The sequence below is a fragment of the Choloepus didactylus genome, chromosome 12 (assembly GCF_015220235.1).
Source record: "Choloepus didactylus isolate mChoDid1 chromosome 12, mChoDid1.pri, whole genome shotgun sequence".
Lineage (NCBI taxonomy): Eukaryota > Metazoa > Chordata > Mammalia > Pilosa > Megalonychidae > Choloepus > Choloepus didactylus.
In genome coordinates this window covers 42508918-42530087 of record NC_051318.1, presented here as the reverse complement: position 1 = coordinate 42530087, position 21170 = coordinate 42508918, and the positions used below count along the sequence as shown (strand labels likewise).

At 37.0% G+C, this 21170-nt stretch overlaps 1 protein-coding gene across 2 annotated transcripts in view; it reads left to right on the top strand.

Moving 5' to 3' along the window:
- Positions 1 to 21170, top strand: part of GPC6 (glypican 6) — a 1192747-nt gene that overhangs the window by 1089273 nt on the left and 82304 nt on the right. For both annotated transcript variants that reach the window (XM_037799716.1, XM_037799718.1), the window contains exon 6: positions 11357 to 11500. In XM_037799716.1, coding sequence (XP_037655644.1) covers positions 11357 to 11500 — 144 coding nt within the window. The remainder of the gene's footprint in view (positions 1 to 11356; positions 11501 to 21170) is intronic.

Genomic DNA, 21170 nt, shown 5'->3' with positions numbered 1-21170 from the left:
TTCTGAACTTTTTCTTTTCTCTGGGTTTTGTTCCTTTGGAAGCGTTCAGGAATAAATAGTATCTTGGGAATTCACATGGAGAAAATATCTTCTTTCAGATACTAGGACTTTCTTTAGAATTTAGTTCAAATAACTATAGTTTGATTCCCCCAAATAATTTTATCTTTCCTTTCTTTCAGCCCCTGTTTAAGGGGCTCTTCTTAGGACACAGAACATATTATTCCTTGTGTTGTGGTTATTTGTACTTACATTCCCTCCCCAGGATTATAAGTTATTTGAGGACAGGGGCTACATCTTATTCTTACATTGTATAGAGACCCTTCCTAACACATCATTTTATACAAGGACACAACATGGTACATTTCACTGAATCAAATTCAGAATCTGAAAGTATAATGCCGGAGGAACTTTGATGATAAGGAAGAGAAAATACCTTCAAATGTAGTTGAAGTTAGTCTAGTATTCTTCAGAATAGCATAGAGGGTAATAGATCAGATTCTGACATAAGACGGGCCTGGAATCTGTTTTTTGCAAGCTGTGTGATTTGGGGCAAATTATTTCTCTGTCTAAACTCAATCTACATTAAAAAAAAAAATGAGGATTCTAGTGGTACCTACTCATAGGGTTGTTTGAGGATAAAATGTTACAATCCATGTAAAATGCTTAGCACTCATAAAGGTTAGGAGTTTTAATTGTATTATTAAAAAATATCTAAAGTATAAATATTTTGAAGAACACTGACTCTGGGTTCTTGTCTCATCCAAGAGAGTCTTTGGGCTTGTCTTTATCAAGTCTTCGAGTTTGCTAGGCTGCTGAAAGCAAATACCATGAAATGGGTTGGCTTTTAACTGTGGGAATATATTAGCTTACATACTTACAGTTTTGAGGCTGAGAAAAATGTCCAAGTCAAGGCACCATCAGGCGATGCTTTCTCCCCAAAGACCAGCTGCCGGTGATCCTGGACTCCTCTGTCACGTGGTCAGGCACATGGTGGCGTCTGTTGGTCTCTCCCTTCTCTTCTGGGTTTCGTTGCTGTCAGCTTCTTGCTTCCATGGCTTTCTGTCTCTTTATCTGTATTTCATTCTCTTGAAAGATTCCAGTGAGATTAAGACCCATCTTGAATGAGGGGGGTCACATCTTAAGATCCAACTCACCAAAAGATCCTACTTAAATGGGTTAACACCCACAGGAATGGCTTAACTTTAAGAACATACTTTTCTGGGGTACATACAGCTTCAAACCATCACAGCATCTAAAGTCAGAAGAACAGGTTAGATATCCACACACCTGCATTGCAACCCATTCATGTATGTGTTATTTTGGGTAGCGGAGAATCACCTAGCAGCCAGCACATGTCTCTGCAAGGCCTTTCATGTGGCATGGCATGACACTGAATCAATGTCCAGAAATCAAGGCTTTCAGAAGAAAGCAGGCTAAAGGGAAGAGCGGGGTCGCTGGAGACTCTGCTAGCAACCCAACCTGGTCCGTACCCATTGGCTGCCCCAACACCAGCAAAGCAGAGTGTTTTAGAGAAGTGTCAGTGGCTTCTGCCCTATGTCACATTATTCTCACACTGAAGGAATAACTGGCCTGCTCATTGGCATGTGGTGTTGTCCCTTCTGCCTCATCTCTGAAGGAAGAATAAATGACTGTACGATTTATAAGTTTTTCAACTCTATATCTCTTTAGTTTTGTTTTTAAGAAAAGGGCAAGTTCTCAGTGATTTCTAGATTCTGAATATTTTTGCTGGTTTATTCAGATTTCAAAGTTCATGTCCTGTCCATCTCCTCTCACTTATCACATTCCACCAAGAAACAGTGACCCTAAAAGAACTTTTATTCTTTGATTTCTTCGTTTCTGTGCAAAAAAAAAAAAAAGCATCTGTTCCATTACTGTTTGTAACATTACTGGATAACAAGGCCAGATTTTCAGAAGTTAAATACAGGGAGGAAAAAAGACAACTTTTTTTAAATAAACTAAAAAATATGTATTTATTATAAAGTAAAATGAAGGTTTGAGAATAATGCTTATGAAAGTACACTAGTTTGAACTTTCCTTCCATGTAAAGAGATAATTTTTTTCTCCTTTTGATGATAAAGGGAAACTCCTGATTATCTCTAACCTTTGGAGATTTATCTTAAGATTTTCTTTCTGTTTAACTTCGGGGCAAAGGATGAGAAGATTACATTTAATGTAGTCTACTTAAGAATAGTTTGTTGAAACTCAACTCAGTGTTTAACACTTGGTGTGTTCTTAGGAACTGTCGAAGTTACTTTCTTACTCTTCTGAAAGAAAATCTCCTTCCAACCTCCTCCTGACATAAAGAAGAGAACCCCTTCCCTAGAACCATGTTCTCCATGGGCAGCAGATTATTGTGTTAGAAGAATTTTGGTGCCCTCTGCCCAGTCTCACAAATATGCCCAGCTCTTAGCACTTCTCTTCTACTTGGGGATACCTGATCTGATTTGATTCTGATAGAGTCATTTTCCCAACCAGCTTATATTTATATTTAAACATATGAGGGAGCTACCTCTCTAAGTTTATAAGCATCCTGTTTTGCCAGTAATTTCTGAATTATAGATGGCTTTGGTAGGTCTTTTCCTTCTCACACATTTTTCACTTCTCTTTGATTTCACATCCTCAATATCCCAGGGTTACAGAGGGGAGGAGTTTTCTTCATCCTGAATCTCTCTTGAGTCCAAGATTAATCTGGTCGTATCTGTTTATCCAACTGTCCCCTGCATGCCTCCACCTCCACCTGGCCAAAACTGAGCTTATTATCCTCCTGCACACACTTCCTACCCATAGCATTCTCTATACTAGAGATAGTGGCTCCTCTACCAGCTCTTTTGTCCTCACCAGAAACTGGGCTGACCCCTGGCCTTTCCCCTCCCCTTCCTCCCTCACAGTCAATACATAACGAAACCCTGTTAAACAGTCATTCTAAATGTCTTATTAATCCATACACAGCCTCTACCCTAATTCAGGACTCCTCCATCTCAGGCATGGATTGCAGGCTCCTGATTATTTCCCTGCCTCCTGTTTTGCCACAATCCAATCCATCCTCCACACTGCAGTCAGAGGGAACTTGAGGAAATGCAGACATGTTTGCATTATTCACCTGCCTAATATCTTTCCCTGGTTCCATGTCGCCATTAGAATAAAGCCCAGACTTGGTTCTGCTTGACCTGATCCCCAGCCTACCTCTCCAGGCCCACCATCGACACTTTCCCTTCTTTAATTTTTTAAACTTTTTGTTTTGAATAATTTTTAATTTACAGGACAGTTGCAAAATAATACAATCCCCATACTGAGACCTCTAACACATCCCTATCCAGATACCCAGATCCACCAACTTTTAATATTTTGCCACATTTGCCTTATCATTCTGTCTATCCAGCTATCTATCTGTCTTTCTGTGTTTCAGTCCATCCATTCATTCATCTGTCTATCTTTCTATTTTCTACACTTTTGAGATGAGGTTGTATACATCACAATCCTTGAACACTTAATACTTCCACGCGTATTTCCTAAGATCAAGATCAAGACTATTTACTTACACAATCACCTTAAGTATAGTAATCAAACTCAAGAAATTTAACATTGATATAAAGTTTATAGTCTATAGTCCAATTTTTTCCTGTGTCCCAATAATGCCCTTTTTGGCCTTTTTCTCCTGCATTTTGAGATCCAGTCCAAGATCATGTATTGCATTTAACTGTCATGGTCTCTTTACCCTCTCTTTTTTTTTTTTTAAACTATGTAAACACATGTACAACATAAAATTCCCATCTCAACTACTCCCAAGCATATAATTCACTGGGATTAATCACATTCACAATGTTGTGCTACCTCACCACCATCCATTACCAGAACTTTCCCATCACCCCAAACCGAACCCTATATCTATTTTGCATTTAGTCCCATTCTCCTCTCCCCCAACAACTGATAAGCTGTACTCTACTTTCTGTCTCTATGAACTTGTTTATTGTGGTTATTTCAAATAAGTGAAATCCCACAGTCTCTGTGCCTTTGTATCTGACTTATTTCACTCATCGTGATGTCTTCAAGGTTCATCCTTACATTCCTTTTTAACAACTGAATACTAACTATTCCATTGCATGTATATACAGGCAAAATTCGGTGGTATATTCATTGTTATTCTTTTTACTAACTCTTTGTAGTGTTTACCAATTTCTGTAGTGTAAATACTCCCACCATGGCTAATTTTAAGCTACTTACATGATGTCACTGAGCACAGAGTTACACACCATTATATAACATTTCCTCCTTATAGGTATAAGTGATATAAATAACTTCAAGAGCATAGACAAAAGTAAAACTTACTAACATTATTAGAAAATGATGAGTTTTGAGTATATAGTACCTTGGTTTTAAATGTCATTTATATAATTGTAAGTTCATGCAATTTAATTTTTAATAATGGCTGTGTTTAACAACTGGCTTGCAAAATTCCTGAAAAGGTAACAGTCTGTCTTATGAGACAATAAAAGCCGACTCTAACACTCCACTACTATTCTAAGAAGCTTTCTCTGACTCTCCAGTCTGAGTTAGTGGCCACTCATGGGTACTCCCATAGTGCTTATCACATTCTAGTGTAATTGCCTGATTTCTTGTTGGTACCCTCGTGAGAGCAGGGTCACATCCATTGGCATATTCCCAGCATCTATTCTGGCCATAGTCACACTCAACAAGCAAGGCTGATGAAATTTACACTTCTGCAAAGCGATCTTAAGAACTGCTTTAAAACCTATTAAAAAAAGAGAATATGAAATAATCATGTAGCCAGGCTGAGAGGATTAGGATTTCTTTTCTATCTGCATCCAAAAGAATGCCTTGTCTAGTTCCTTGTAACTTCTCCCTACTCATCACTTAGGAGGAAATATCAAGGTGCTCTATTGCTTAAGGAATGCAAAACTTTTATGCAATAATCATCTTCTCAACCAAGTGGAAAGAAAAGAAAGAATGTGCTTTTATTGAAGAAAAGATTTTAAGACATATGCAGTACATTTGACAGATATTCTTGAACCAAGAAGCAGAAGTATCATGAGTTTTTAAAACTGACTCAGTAGCTGGATTTCTGGAATTGAAGCCAATGAAAATCGGCCAAAATGAAAACTAATGACTTGACTTGATTCAGTGTAACCCAGAATTCTCTCAACAGAATCCTGAACCCATCCAGGGACTAGAGTTTGCCAGAGAGCGTGGCCAAGGGTCATTGTAATCAATCTCTAAGGAAAGAAAAGCATGAATCACGGAACAAAAGAATAAGGGGAGAACAGAATGAGAGAGGAAAGGAGAGAGAAAGGAAAGGGGAGAGAAAAGCAGAGGAAGGAAAAGAGAGATTAAATTATGACATTAAGGATGAAAAATCATTTTCTTCAATGGCAAACCATAAAGAAAATTACCAAACTAATGAAATTTTTAAAAATAAACTTAGATATTTAAAATGTTTATGTAATGAGTATAATGGTTTTATATCTAAAAAAGAAGTCATTGTTAAAATGTTTTAAATTTACGTTCGGGAAAACACTTCTTAGGATATTAGCAGAATTCTGTTAAGAACCAGAAAAATGTGTGAAATAGGACCTAGAGTGCCAGTTTAATTTTATAGAATGCTAATAATGTAGCTCTTCTCGGTACTTCTTTTAATGAGTTGTTTTTAAAATATTTTAATGTACTCATATCTATTGACCAATGATAAATGGGCATCCTCCTGCCCACACATTCCAGTCACGATTCCATTTTGAGAAAGGGCCACCAGCTTTGCGCTGAAGCCAGAGGACTCTTGTATCTGCTGTCATGTACAGTTGCTGGTGTTTGTCATTTCGATGGAGTGAGGATTTAAGGAAGGGAGGCTGTGTTAACAGCCCAAACAGTCTGTCACTTTGGCCCAAGAAACAGACGTTGTTTCTTGGATCCAGATATCTCCAGAACCCATGTCTCCCAACTCACCTACAGGCCAACCAGAGAGCCAGTCCCAACTATTTGGGGAGCAATGTCCCTCTTCCCTTAACTGGCTATGTAGCACAAGTGAATCTCTAGTAACAAGTGATCAAGACACAGTGTTCTTTTTGCTTCCTAGTTATCCGGTTTAAACAAAGTTATTGATTTGGTTTTCCTTTAATTTAGCACAGTAAATGGAGTAAGAAAATATAGAATATGTTTTATATGGATGCATGAGTCAGTGTCTTTTCTTAAGTCAGAGGAAAAAAGTGTTAAACCTTGCATTTGATGAGCTGCTAGTCTAGATCAAGTATACACAACATGTAGCACAGTGAGTATCTGGCCCGTTCTAGACACTCAATATGTATTAGTTCTATCTCCTTTACTATCTTTTCTTTCCCATTACAGAAATCCAAAGGCTAATTGCCTTAAATAAATGATTGCAAAAGGGGGAAATTATAAACAAAATTTTCATTGTTCATATTCTTTCATTCCAGATAATTTTCTTAACACAAACTGTGTGCTACAAACTCTTGGAGAATCTGGGATACTATATATATATATATATATATATATATATATATATATATATATATATATTCCTATCGGTCAGGAAGCTTCTATTCATGCATAACTCTGCATAATCCATAGATTTGATTTATTACCTGTTATTGTCCTATTTAATTAGAGACTACCTCAGTTAAAATATTACACCATTACACCATTATACCTCATTTTTTCCAGAATCTTTTCTACGCATTATGTTATGTCATCTTCACAGTAGCCTTGAGAATTGGTCACACAAGTTTATGGAGAAAAACAAAGCTAATACTCCAAGTTTTCAGACCCTTGTTCATGCCCTTTCTATTATGCCACAGCTGACTCTCATGAAAATAATGGCTATACCTGGATGAAAAATATGGAACTGATGTAAATATGACAATTTGTTTCCTTAGGAACAAATGGAATAGATTTGAATTCCCCAAGTGATCTTCTGACACATAATTCATTCATTAACCCTTTAATATAAATTAGAGTCTAATAAGTAAATAAATCATTACTTGATTACTCTTAAAACATTGAGACTGATTAAATCTAGAAATATCAACTGTCACCTTTTGTGTTTAATGTGAAAATTTCAAATTATATTTGGGAATAGCAATATCTCTCCCATCATAGTAAGAACCTACTGGGTAGACAATAAGAAAATAGAATTTTTAAAAAAAGCCCACAGGAGTCAAGACACACTTTATTTGCAGCTATTATTTCTAAAGTTACCAGTGATGACTTTTGTGAATGTATAATCAAGCTGAAAAAGACAACACAGAAATTAAAGAAAACAAAGAGATACAGGTTCGGAAAAGCTCTGTGTGACTCAGAAAAAAAGTAGGGTACTTTGTTTATTTTAGGGGACCTATGTTAAGATGCTGTACAGTTCTTAAAGGAAGAATGCTTGTATTTAGAAACCTAAGACACAGTACCCAGACCTGTTACCCCCGCACCTCCTTCTCCTCCTCCTCCCTCTGAAACTATAAAATATCCCTTCTTCCAGTGCTTTCTATCTTAATGTCAGCTTCTTTAATCTCAGAATGTCAACATACTTCTGAGACATTATCTTAGTAATCCTCTTATGAGAGAGGATTCATGAGCCGCTCTCTTCCTGAAATCCACAGGCTTTGTGAACAAGCTAGGTGGGAAGGATAATTCCTTTGTACGTCTTTAGCATCTGTCTTCACTGGGGCTCCAAATACTTTTCCGAATGATCTGATTATTCCTGTCAACATCCCTTGGAGGGAGACAGGCAGGCAGTAATACTGATTCTGTTTCTTAAAGAGAGAGCACTAATGATTTGTTCCATAATAAGGTGACTTAGCCTGCAGCTTTGACCTCTAGAACCTTCTGTTCTGTTACAGAGAAGACCTTTCATCTTAAAAATAGTCCCTCTTCTCACAAATACCTCTAAGTAAAAGCAGATTCACCTGAATCTGTTTTCCTCTTGCCAGGTTAAAACTACATTCTCCCAGTTGCCTAGACCAGTATATCCCAAAGGGTACTCCCTGGAACACCACTTGTAAGAAACTCCTGGGGGAAACGTGGCCAAAAAAAACTCGGGAAACACTATAAATGACATCCTGCCTTTTGAAAAGTCAGAACACGTGTTAACATGATGAAGGCCAGGCAAAAATACCTAATTTAACTTTGACCTATGAAATTTATTGCTTATGTAGCAGCTGTTAGCCCTGGGAAACGATATTTTATGGAAAACATTTAAGAAACACTAGCCAAGACATTCTATTCCTTCAAATTTCCTCTAGAAGCAAAACTTCTAGAAAGAACAGATCTGGAATAATTAAATTTGCTAATTATTATGAAGCACTTAACTCTTCCAAACTCTGTGTTCCTAGTTCAGTATCACATTTTATCATTATAGCATGTCTTTCTGGTAAGTACATTCCTGTTCCCAAGTGACAGAGGAGAAAATAAAGCATCAGAGTGGAGACTTCTGAATGTTGACCTGACACTGGGCTGTCCTCCGCCCTGTCTGCCCACACCCTCTTTTGGTAAACTCAACCAGTTTCAGGGTTTTAAATATCTGTATCCGCAAGCCTGATCACTCATAGATTCATTATCTCAAGCTGTCTACTTAACATCTCCACGTGACTGTAAAGGCTTTACGAACTTCCCACTGCCACAGTCCCACAGAACTCAATAAGCCTGCTCCATCTCCTTGCTCCCTCTTCCTGTTAATGGTTCTGCCCTCTAGCCAATTGCTTACATCATTCTCCACTCCTCTCTTGGGCTCACTCTCCACATCTCAAACCATCAGCAATTCCAAAGCCCATACTCTTAACCACTAAGGTAGAACCAAAATGGACTTAGAGATCTTTTAAGCCAAGTCTTCTATAGATGTGAAAACTGAAACTCTGGGAGGTTAACTCACAGGAAATTCTTGTCCAAGAATGGGGGAGAATCTTGATATACTCTTACTTAACTTATTACACTTTCCCCTAAAATACTTCTGATCAGTTTCCTCCTTTATTCAAAATATAAAATATTGGGATAGTTAGGCTACCAGAGTAGAAAACACCTCATTGGTCTTTTGTAGTATATGTAGCCCTGGATCTCACGAACCATAAAACTTTGTCTAATTATATTGTTGCCATAGCAAACTCAGAAAATTCGCATCTGAGACCATACAAATTTTCAACACAGGAATTCCTTCTGTCATTCAACTCCATGAACACCATTTAAAAAATATTTTGTCTTGCTAACAGGCATTAATAAATATATTATTAATTTTCACTTTGTAAGTCATCTAAATTATATGACTGCTATATATGTTAAGAATATGTGTATACATATACATATTCTGTATATGTATCAGAATAATACAGGATTTTTAATCATTCCTAAGCAAAAACAGGGTGAGCTGATGCCCTAGTCCCCCTTTGTAATGTTCCCATTAAGTTTTGTAAAATTCTAAATAATAGCTCTTGGATTCCTAAGCTGGGAACATCCACAATAAAGGGTCTCTCTTTATGACATTCCCTTTTTCTAAGGATATAATGGAATCTGTGTTTAGGGGCCTTGAAGATATGAGGTTATTGTGACAGATTTGTATGTAGGTCACCACCTGATTTGGGGGTTAGGTGGTGTTTCCAAAGTAACTAGAAGTCAGTATTTTCTGGGATTTGGATTATTCCTGCACGGAAGCTATTTTAAAAATCCAAACTTGATATAAGTAACAGAGAGCTACTACACTATATTAACTTACCTACGTTTCATTAATACACACCAAAAAAAAAAAAAAAAGAGAGAGAGAGAGAGAAATCGAACAAATGGTAAAATTTTCTTTCATGATGAAATATATCCCCTGGGGCACTAATATTCTTTCAGGGCATTTCACAATCCTGTGACTTAACTGTAACCCCGGGGAGCCAGAATTTTCGCAAAGGACAAATTAAGGAGGCTGTTAACTCTTTCAGTGCCCAGGTCTCATAAAATCTCGGCAACACCCTTAGTATTGTTTCCCCTTAGGCTTTATACTTTTTTAAAGTCAGCTGTCATTTTCCTAGCAATCCTAAACAGCACTCTCAACAGATCCCTGCAGCTTTGGAAACGCTAATGCCCTCCATCAGCAATGACCTTGCCACTGGGAAGTGATTTGGACTCAAGGGAGAAAAGGACCCACGTCTTTATCACACTGGTTTACACCATCAAGTTCAGAAATTGTGTGACAGAAGTAGAATCAATAATGTGTTAAGATCAGTCTCGAGGAACGCCAAGACAAAGTGCTCATGCTCTGCAAAATGCTGACTTGAAGGAGAACTTTTGAATACAACAAAAGAGAAATTAGCTGATCAAACAAAATGAATTATGTCACAAGATGGAATTTGTCATTGGGAATGGTACTCAAGAGCATGCAGAGTACATCACTACATAATGTGCATGATGGACTATGCTTATTTTAGAGTTAAACAACAAAGAAATCAAATAACAAAACCAAAAGGAATGCTTTCTAAATATACACATGCAAGTTAAATAGCTTACAAAAGTAGTCCTGAAAAGTTTACTGAAAAAAAAAAGGTCTAGGAGTAGAATCTTCTTTGGAGAAATGGAAGAAACTTTAAAACTTCATCAAAACTTCATGAAAATGTCACTGTATTTCTTATAATTCTATAAAAGTATTATCTCTTGATACCCAGCACAGAGTATGAAGCTTCTAGAAACGGCAAAGGAAGTGTCCTCTCACCACGCTGAGTGAAACCACTGTGGAAGAGAATTGGCAGCTCAGTCCCTAAGATCATTACAATAAAGCGTTTGATTTCCCACAGCAATCCTAATAGTGACATGAACAGCTGTCAACAACAAAATTAGAGGAAACTGTCATTATATGGATTTCATCCACATTTTGCCTGTCCTATTTCCACACCATTGCTCAAGAGAGTGTTTTCAAAGAACTCTTCAGGTGGAAGTTTTCATAATTCAAAGGGGAGTCACTCGAGTGATTTGGCCTTACATGCCACACATGAAATACATTTGTCATGATAACAAGAATCCCCAACGGATGCTTATTGCGCGCCAAAGTCAAGTACATGGAAGAGTCTGGTACACAATTCACTTAATCCTGAAATCCTCCCAGGAAGTAACTATTACAACCCCTATTTTTAATATATTGTGAAACTAAGAGTCAGGGCACAGGCAATCACCAGTTATCTTTTTGGGTAATTTCATTCTGTTATTTTAGTGGTTGTATTTGTTTAAATTTGTTTAATTTCAAGATAAGAGTTTATTTGAGGTAAGAGTTCCATGGAAAATGTGAAAACCATTGCATGCACTCTTCTGGAAACTCACTGGGTAGTTTCTTAACTTCTTAATATTCTTCCAGGTCTTTCAGGGATGTGGCCAGCCCAAACCTGCTCCAGCCCTCAGATCTGCCCGCTCAGCTCCTGAAAACTTTAATACTCGTTTCAGGCCCTACAATCCTGAGGAAAGACCAACAACAGCCGCTGGCACGAGCCTGGACCGGCTGGTGAGTGCTCTCAAATTGATGGTCATTGTGGGCATGACCTTTTACCAAGATCATTCTTGAAAACATATGATGGGATTCTGAAAGAGTTGGCTGTAACAGTCATCTCACTCTTATATCTGCTCCCACTTTTAATTAGAATTTTGAAAAGTAATGGGCTCTTTCTTTTAGGTCATGAATTAGATTATTTAAGAAATCTTATTACTATTAATCCACTCATGCAGTGGCCAAATTTTCAACTCCATATGTCTTCTGAAATACTATTTTGAAGATTAAGTTACCAGTTCTTCCAAAGATATAATTATAATAGCACATTTCTTATTCATCTATTTCAGTTCTTTCCTTAAAAGGGTGGTTTATTCAATTACGATATGGTGAAACTTTATTATGACTTCTCTTTATATGTAAACATTTCTGTTCGAAAGCACCCAAATCAATATTACTACCATTTTTCCTTTGGTGTCTTTAAAAATCAGAAACTTTAGAAATAGTCACACTTTGAGTCATTTAAATGTGGGTCAGGGGACTGAATGGTCTCTATCATCAGGGCAATTTACTCGGAGAATACAGCCATAAATGTAGTGAATGCAACTTTTTTAGTGTGTTTTAAAAATCAAAATTTGCAATAAATAATTAAAAGCTCATCATATTGAAGAAATACTGCCTGGTTATTTGCAATTCAATTTCTTCAATTTATAGTACTATAAACAATTTATATATCTGTAATTGTTAGTGCTGTTAATGTTGCTTTACCGATTATCTTGATGTACAATTAACAGAGAAAAGCCTTAAGGTCACAAAGCACTCAAACAACATCTGATTGTGTTATTTAAACTCAGATCTCGAGGGTTGCTGGTTATGAACATTCTTTTTATTAGGCACTGTTATAAATTACTTTATAATTTTAGTACAGTGTAGAACCACATAAGATTAAACTGGTTGCGTATGGCCTCAAAGTACTTCTCAGCATTTCTCTCTATAAAAATCAAATGTACTTGCAATATAAAGACCTATCTTTGAAGTGCCAAAGTGAAGGGGTAAGCTGAGCAGATAACTGCTAAATTATATTATAAGTGCCATATCAATTATTAGCAAATAAAACTGCCTCTTTTCTTCAGTCTAGGCTTTGGAAAAAGAATCATCTGAGTAATCTCTTGAAACTTCTATTTACCTTGTTATTTCTATTCTCTGGTCACAATTTCAGCCACATTTTTTTCCTGTTAAACAACCAAACAACTACTTATTAACCAGTTATTTTAAAGAAAATATGCTTGGATTAGACTCCATTGTTTGGGTTTTTACTTTACAAACTGGTTTGCATATCAAATCAAGATATTTGTAACTAGCAGCATAAATGGTGAGTATGGGTTAACCCTTTTGCCCCACATTTTAGTTAGTTCATAAAATCAAATTTAAGTCTGGAGTTACATTACGCACTTAGTTAAATTTGCATGGAATGTAAACAACATAACATTACCTATGACAACTAATTAATTTGTTTTCCCTTTGAAATGGAGTAACACAATTTTCTCTCCTCCACAGGAGAAATAAATGTACCAATTCAAACAAGAGAAATAGAGCAAGAAAAATATTTTTCTGAAGACAGCAATATTTGTGCAGTGTAGCACAACCTAAATAAAGTATCAAAGCTTTGAGAATGTCATATGTTTAAAATCTCATATAGATGAAAAATTAGAACCCTTTATAAAGGAACTTCATTAGTAATCTTCAAAATGCCCAAAATATAAGGATCTTGAAGAGTATTGGAAAATAGCAAACTGAATGGGATCTTCTATTTTATGCACGCAACAAATATTTTATTTTACCTGAAAATAATTGGTAATGATTAATCATAAGATCATGAATAAAAAACCAAGGACCAGACTCAGTGCACAGAAATTTAAATCAATAAGCCAATTTTATTCTAAAACATTCTCTGACAACATGTAGTATTTTATTTCCACATAGGTGTAGCTTAAAGGCTCTGTAAGTGAGAGTTGAGGTATTATTAATTTTTTTATTGAATTATATTTTGATTCCTCCACAGGCTGTAAGAATTAGCAATTTGTAATTCACAGCCAGTCATAAACCTACCTGGAGCTACTTTGCTCAGCTCCTAAGAGCAAGAGGCCTTTTCCACATCAAAAGGAGCTATTCCAAGGTTTCCCTTGAAAACACAAGCCAGGCCGGAAGCTAGTATCAGTCTTCCTTTGCAGCCATTGGCTCCCCCAAGGCCTTCTTCCATTTGAGGGTTCAGTGTAATTCTGCAGTGAAAAGCTGGGGTGGTTTTCTCTGGCCAAGCCGTCCTGGGCTACGGTCACACACAATCATCTTCGAGACCCACACTTTGGTGAACTCTCCAGATGAGTCTTCCATACATTACAGCCTATTTTGACTGTTTATAAACAAGGCTCATGTTCCCTACTCCAGTTTTAATTTTCCCCTGAAAAGATGTTTCCTGAATATTTATAAGAAGCATGTGTCCTGGAAAAGGAAGATAATTGGAAAGATTTCCGTTAATTTCTCAAGTGTTTCAGCAAAGAAAACGCTTCAAAGGACAATATCAAAAAAAATATTCTGATCACCATGTCCCCTTTTGCCAAAGTGAAGATAACTAGACTCTCTAGCTCCTGGAGAGCTGTATCTTTATACCATTTAAATTTGTTCCCATGCTATTAACTTTGAGATCTGTTGGTAAATGTTCTTACAACAGTTATTGTAAAGCAAATTTTTAATGTGAACTGGTAGTTATGAGTTTGTTTTAGAAATAAAGCTCCTAATCCCAAACTGAGTAAACTGCTGCAAAATTTATATGAGAATTAAAAACTAAACAAAATAAAACAAACAAAAACACTCTCTAAAGAATACCGCAACCTCATCATTTAACCCCTTAGTGCATTTATAAAGAACTTGTAAATTCTTCAGTATCCCTAGGAAACATCCACATCTGTTCCTTTTAAAGCTATGTAGGCATAAAAGGCAGTTTACATAGTCAGTAGCTTTCAGACACACTTACCTACAGCCGTTTTTGTTATCCACTAATTAATTAAAATATTTGTATAAATCTAGCTGCTGATGGAGAGCCAGCTCATCAGAAAATGCCACAGTGCTTTCTGCCAACTGTCATGATTTATTGGACATACAACTGCCATCAATTAATTCGGTTTAGGGACTGGTTCTACTGTCCTGTGACTCTTTCCTGTTTAACAGCTCTCACCCTAGAGCAGGCTGCTAATGATTTTCAGTTTAACAGGCCAGAGGTGATTATTTACATTGAGGACAAAATTGGTTCTCTTCCTCTTTTCTTAAATTTATACTCTATTAATTCTCTTAAATAATTTGATATAAAACTATGATTCTTTTAGAAGGTCCCAATTCACTAGAAGTACAGAGTATAAAAATAAATCAGCACAAAATAGCTCGAGTTTTAAGATCTGAGCATACAGAGGCATTTCAAATTATCCTCTGTAAAAGGAAACTAATTGTACAGCTTAGGAAATTTGAGCACAACAGGCCATATAGCTCCTGAATACAGTTGGGCAGGGAGTGTCTATTATTTTACTCCCCTGATTCATTCAAGGAAAAATGTACTTTAAATTGTATATCGTACAGGAATATATTGTATAAAAGTAGAATTCTTTTAAAAACCAGACTTGGAAAGCTAATTCATCAAGTTGGTGATAATTTAGGCCAATAAATCTCCAGTAAGTATTCAACATTGTACTACGTGTGCAGATTTCTCAAATAGTCTGTTGGTCATTCTGATGGAATTGGGGGTGGGGGTGGGTGGAATTCCAACCTACAAAGCTGAACATGATACCTGGTCTGTGCTATTATGTATAGAATAATCTCTTTTTCTTTTTTCTTTAAAATTTGTTTTCCTCTTGCTTCCCAGAGGACTGTGTGGAGGACAATGCAGCATAGTGTAAGCTTTGGTCTTCTTTTTCTTCCTCGCATCCCCATTTGTCTTTGTACTGTCATTCTGGAGAATTTCTGAGAAATTCCACCTCCTCTGTCCCTTTCCAAATTTTCCAGAGAGCAAACTGAACACTGCGCATGGCCTACTTGTGTAGTAATTTCCGCTCTGCTTGGTATTTATGGTTAACAACCACTCTGGTATTCTTTCACAATGGCAAGGTTTCAATCTAATCTTTGTGTAAGTCTAGCGCATTTGGTGGCTGATTTAAATTCTATCCCAATGTTCAGACTATGTGCAGTCTGCCTGAAAACCTAGCTCTTCTCTGATGGAATATATTGTCTTTTTTCTTGTGCTGAGCAAATAATTACCTCACTGATAATAAGAACAAACAGCATCAACTCTCATGCATACGGAGCTAATTTTTCCATTAGCTAGGACTAGAGAATTTATGGGGTTAAGAAATAGTCTGTGGCATAGGTTGTTTGCCCTTTTTCTTTCTTGAATGTACTGGTTTCCTTTAGAGCATGCAGGGGAAGTGCATTGGATATTTCGTACTCCACTGTATTGGGGCCGAGGGCTAGAACCCTCAGGTAATCTTACCTGACTTTATATATTAAAAAACAATCAATAGTCATCTAATCTGGTTTTCATAGTGCCATTCCATATGGGTGATTCCCCCTTAAGATATGAGCATACAGAGGCATTTCAAATTATCCTCTGTAAAAGGAGACTAATTGTGTGACTGGATGCTACATAGCATCAGGGACCCAGGAGAGAAGGACATCCTCACCTGATGCATAGATATTCATTCACACAGCACACCAAGGGCATCATGGTGCTAAATGTCTGCCTGGCACCAAATCCTGGCAGTGGTAATGCTATGATTAAAATTTTACCTTTATAATTTCTTTATTTAAAGGGAAATTGTCCCTTGTTCAGATCCTGACTAGCATCCCCGTTCATCATTCCAGCTCTGTGAGCTCAGAGCAGTTTGGATGAGGGAAGATTGTTAAGAGGTAAAACTGGAGCAGGGAGTGCTCTGGAAGGGAAGGCCTTGAGGAGGGGGCAGGGAAGACAGGCAGCTTAGGGTCTCTGGAGGCTAAATGGGAAATGGGAAGAGAAAGCATCATGGTTGCAATAAATCAGTTGTTGGGTTCTGTTAGTTTGGTTTACTCCATAGCTACAGTAGCTCCAGAGATATTATCTCCCCCTTGTCTGCTGGACTTCCCTGCTTGCCTCCTATCATCTTAATCTAGGCTCCAAAAAGCAAATGTCTATTTTTGGATATGATTCTCCCAAAAACACAATGCCACTTCTGAAATTCATTGGCATGCCATTAATGATTATTAATTATTATTATTGATTATTATTAATACTATTAATTATCAATAGTCTTTATTATTATTATATATAGATTTCAATACTTGCAAAATATGATCAAGATACCTACTTTTTTTTTTAAAATTGCTCTGAAACAAAATTGACAAAGCAACTAATATTCATTTCTTTCCTGGTGGTTAATACCAGTTTCAGAGTAAAATACTGGTCATAAAAATGTTCTTCCATGCCTCTTTGGGGCCATTTGGGTGTGATTTAGGAAGCCTTGGTTGTAAGGGTTAGGGAAACTGTCTGTTGTTCATTTTAAATTGCCATGGCATTTTATTGTCACCTCAAAGGATTCTGCATCCGGCTAGATCCACTACTTTGCATTTCAAAAGGATGTCAGGCTGTGTTTAAGAAAGGGCTTTATTATCTGCAGCCTCAGCCACACTGTCTTTAGGTGAACCGATATATTTCCCACCTTCCACCAACACAGACACACAAACACACACAACCTCAATCTTTGCTTGGCCTGAACAGGGAAAAGTAAAACCTCAACAACAGTAAACCAGATTCTCCACTTTAATTAGCTGTCTAAGGATAAATGGGTCAAGGCCAGATTGGCTTTCCGCCTCTGTTGCAGCTGAATAAATTATGCCCCATTCATCCCAGCAAACAAATGGCTGCTGCTCAGTCCACTTTACTTTGTGAACTTCCCAGTCTTGCCTGAACCTGCTTGATCTAGTTGCTGCAACCACCCCCCCACCTCGAGACACCCCAGTTTCATTTTCAACAAACCCTTGGTAATAACAGCAGCAAAATGCAGCGAGCTTTCAAAGCAGGGCGAAAATGCAAAAACATTAAAACCAAACCACCCTACTTTTATTCAGTCTCAGTTTCTGCACTTCTCCAGGCAACCTCAGCAGCATGTGGTAGCGGGGAGAGCCGCCTGTCACGGACTCCTTTCCATTTAGGAGGGCTGTGGTTGATCAGGCCCAGGTGGGGAATAACATAAGACACACATATAAAATGATGGCTTATCTCCGGGATATTCTGCTTATTCCACGGGCTGGAAGGATGCACACATCTAATTCAATGGTATGCACTGTCGGAAATCTGGACGGAATGCCTGCTCCTTGTACGGATTTTTCAGCTCACACCCAGTGGAGAGTGGGCTATTTTTACATCCTCAGGGAACTTTTCTTTCAGGAGTATGGAAGAATAGTATAAATAGGAGAAGCATAGGCCATTCTTTCAGTTCCTGCAAGGTTGTATTTAATTGCATATGGTTGAATACGAGGGGGAGAAGGAAGAGTAATCGCCACACTGACTCCACAACTCCCCGGGTCCACATCACTGCTTTAAGACATGTTCACAGAGTCATGTGGATTCCAACAATGAAATAAAGTCATGCCACACACTTGAAAGAGGGAAAACTTTTGCACAGCTTATATTAGGTGCAAATGGTCTAAAATAATGTGGTAAAATTACCAACCAAAATCAATTTCAACTCTGGGTTAAATTCTCTTTTGTCCTAGGAAACATTTAAGCCAGAGCGTTTGTGACCTCTGAATATGTTGTAAAAATGAAATTACCCTTTCAGGTGGAAAATACGGCTGTACAGATTTTATATCTATTTTATGGTATATCGATATGTTTATTTTCTCCTTCAGACTTTAAAATTTCTTGCTGTCTTCAACTTCAGCTAAACACAAACTGATATATTTTTCTAAAGTTATCAATGAACAAATGTATTTACTGAATTCTTCTTTCTTGCATAGCACTTAGTAAAATTACATCATAGCATGTTATTATTGCTAGTGTCATCTAAAAAGCAAGGGTTACAATTTGCAAAAGGCATTGCTTATCAAACCAGTTACATATGCTATGTCTTTTCAAGGGAATAAAACCTAATATAGAGCCTCATACAATGTCAGTGTACAATAAATAGGAATTTGATTTTGCAATCTAGGACAGACATACCAAATATATATATATATTTGGAAGGTATATTAACAAATGAATAATCATTGAGCAAACATGCAAATTTAAACATTAATTGTCTATAATATCCTTGATAAAAGCCATGTCCAATAGCTCATTCTCCCTTCTCAAGCCAGAACTTGCTGCCCAAATCTTGAACAAATTAAACAGAAACTTTGTTGTCCATTATGAACTGATCAGATGAAAAAGCCCATGTACCCACTCATTCACAGTATTTGTCTTTTATTCAGCCATGTAATTGATGTTTTTGTGAGTTGATTATGAAAGTCTGCATTGATAAGACACACTAAATAGCTCAAACCATATCTTTTAAAATATTCGCTCATGAGAGACTTCAGTTGACATAGATCTTTTATTAAATTATTGAAGAGTTTAAAGAACATTTTCCTTGTCATGGAAAATACACAGTAATTTTTGCTCATAGCCATCTGAGATATTTGCACCACAACTCCCAAATGTGATGTTCCCACTTAGGAGAGATAGAGCTGAAGAAATGGGATATTTCATAAATACCAGTTTTGATGTTTTTGCTGTATAATCAGTCAATTTTTGACTAACTCTGGGTCCTATGGAATACATTTTAAAGCATTGGGAATTTGGTTATTCCCATAACATACTTGGACGTTCTTTACTACTATCAATAAACTTCAAGCATAAACATTGTAGAGAAAACCAGATGAAAAGAAACCTGTTTGAGCAAAAAATTGACTTTCTTTCATAAATGTTAAATATAGAAAGATATTTGCAATACACAATAATTGTATTACATAAACTTATTCATGGTCTTTATCATCAAAGGCTCTGACTTCGCAGGTGTTTTCTTATACCTAAAAGACTACCCAAGCTTTAAAAACAAAAAGTGGTCAAGTTGATAGGAAAGAACTAACCTAGACCAGAAGCTGCATCACCACCACTATATTGCTGGTTTGTAAATAATTTTTGGAAGTTGGATTTGTGTAATATCTTTAGAAATTTTTCCAATACTGTATCAAGCGGGATGAGCTAGGCAAGATAATGCTGCAACTACAAACAACCCCTGAAATCTCAGTGGCTTACCATGGCACAAGTTTATTTCTTGTTTGTGCCAATGCCCATTGTAGGTTGACTGTGGGTCAGTTGCTCATCACCCTCACTCCCGGACCCAGGGTCTCCTAGCAGCTGTTACCCGGAGCTTTGCCAGTTGCAGTGGCAGGGGAAATAGAGACTGCAGCAAAGGGGGCTGTTAAAGTCACCACTCGAAAGGGACATGTCACATTGTTCGTACTTCAATGGCCAAAGCAAGTCCCATGACCAAGCCTGCCTTCAAAGAAGCAGAGAAGTATAAGTCTTACATAGAGAGGAAATGGATGTATTAGTGAGCAGTACTATTGTCAACCACAAATACATATAAGCAATGCATCATTTCAAATTGATAAAAATCTATTTCATTATTGTCTTCAACTCTAAGACAAACTTACATGATGGAGAAAAAAGAAATCAGTCATTCATTCAATAAATATTTATTGTGCACTAACTTGAACCAAACATAGTTGTCTAAGACACAATCAAAGAGCACACACAAATAGGGGAATGACAGGACAAAACTACTTATAATTTAAATCAGACCATGCTCTGGTAAAGCTTTCTCTGCAAACGAACTGACTTGTCTGCGGGCCTTTGAGAAAATGATATGGGTTTTGGTGTTTTTGTTTTGTTTTGTTTTTTGTTTTTTTAAGAATCCTAGTAGACATCTAAGCCCTCGATACAAAGGGCGTGTCTACAATGTCCTAGAAAACCAGCATCTATTTCCAAGTCAGGTTGATTTTTAGCGTCCGATGCCTATTCAGCCTATCCGAACTTTGACTTCAGTCATAATTCAACCAGAGCAAAGGAGTACCAACCCAGTCTTTTCAAAGGAGGAAACAGAACTTGTTGCCAATGAATAGAAGAAAAATGGCAACAGGAAAACCAAATGAGCAAAGGCTTTTTCTTCACCGGCATCTAAATGTCCCTTGGATCCAGACAATACATATTTTTAAACAAGGCTTCAATATTGCGTATCGTGAGTGCTACTCTTGGATGACTTGATGTCATGTTTGCTTAGTCAAAGCAATTTTTCTGCTCTTCTTTCTAGGTCAGTCTAGTCGGAGCAAATCAAATTGTTCTTCTGCTCGCTCTTTCATACATCTTCATTTAGAATCACCAAGAATTCATGGTCTGGAACATGTCCTTGTCTCCTATTACAATATCTGTTTATTTCTGAACAGCATTCATGAAGGAGAACACTTTCACAGGTTAATCAGGGAAATTGCACCAGCTGACAGCAACAACAAACTTATTGATTGCAATAAAGTCTTAGGAACCTGTGTACCATAGCTTCTGCATGGAATTATTTGCAAAATCATATAGCTTTGATTCATGCTGGAAGATACATGGCAATATAAATTCATA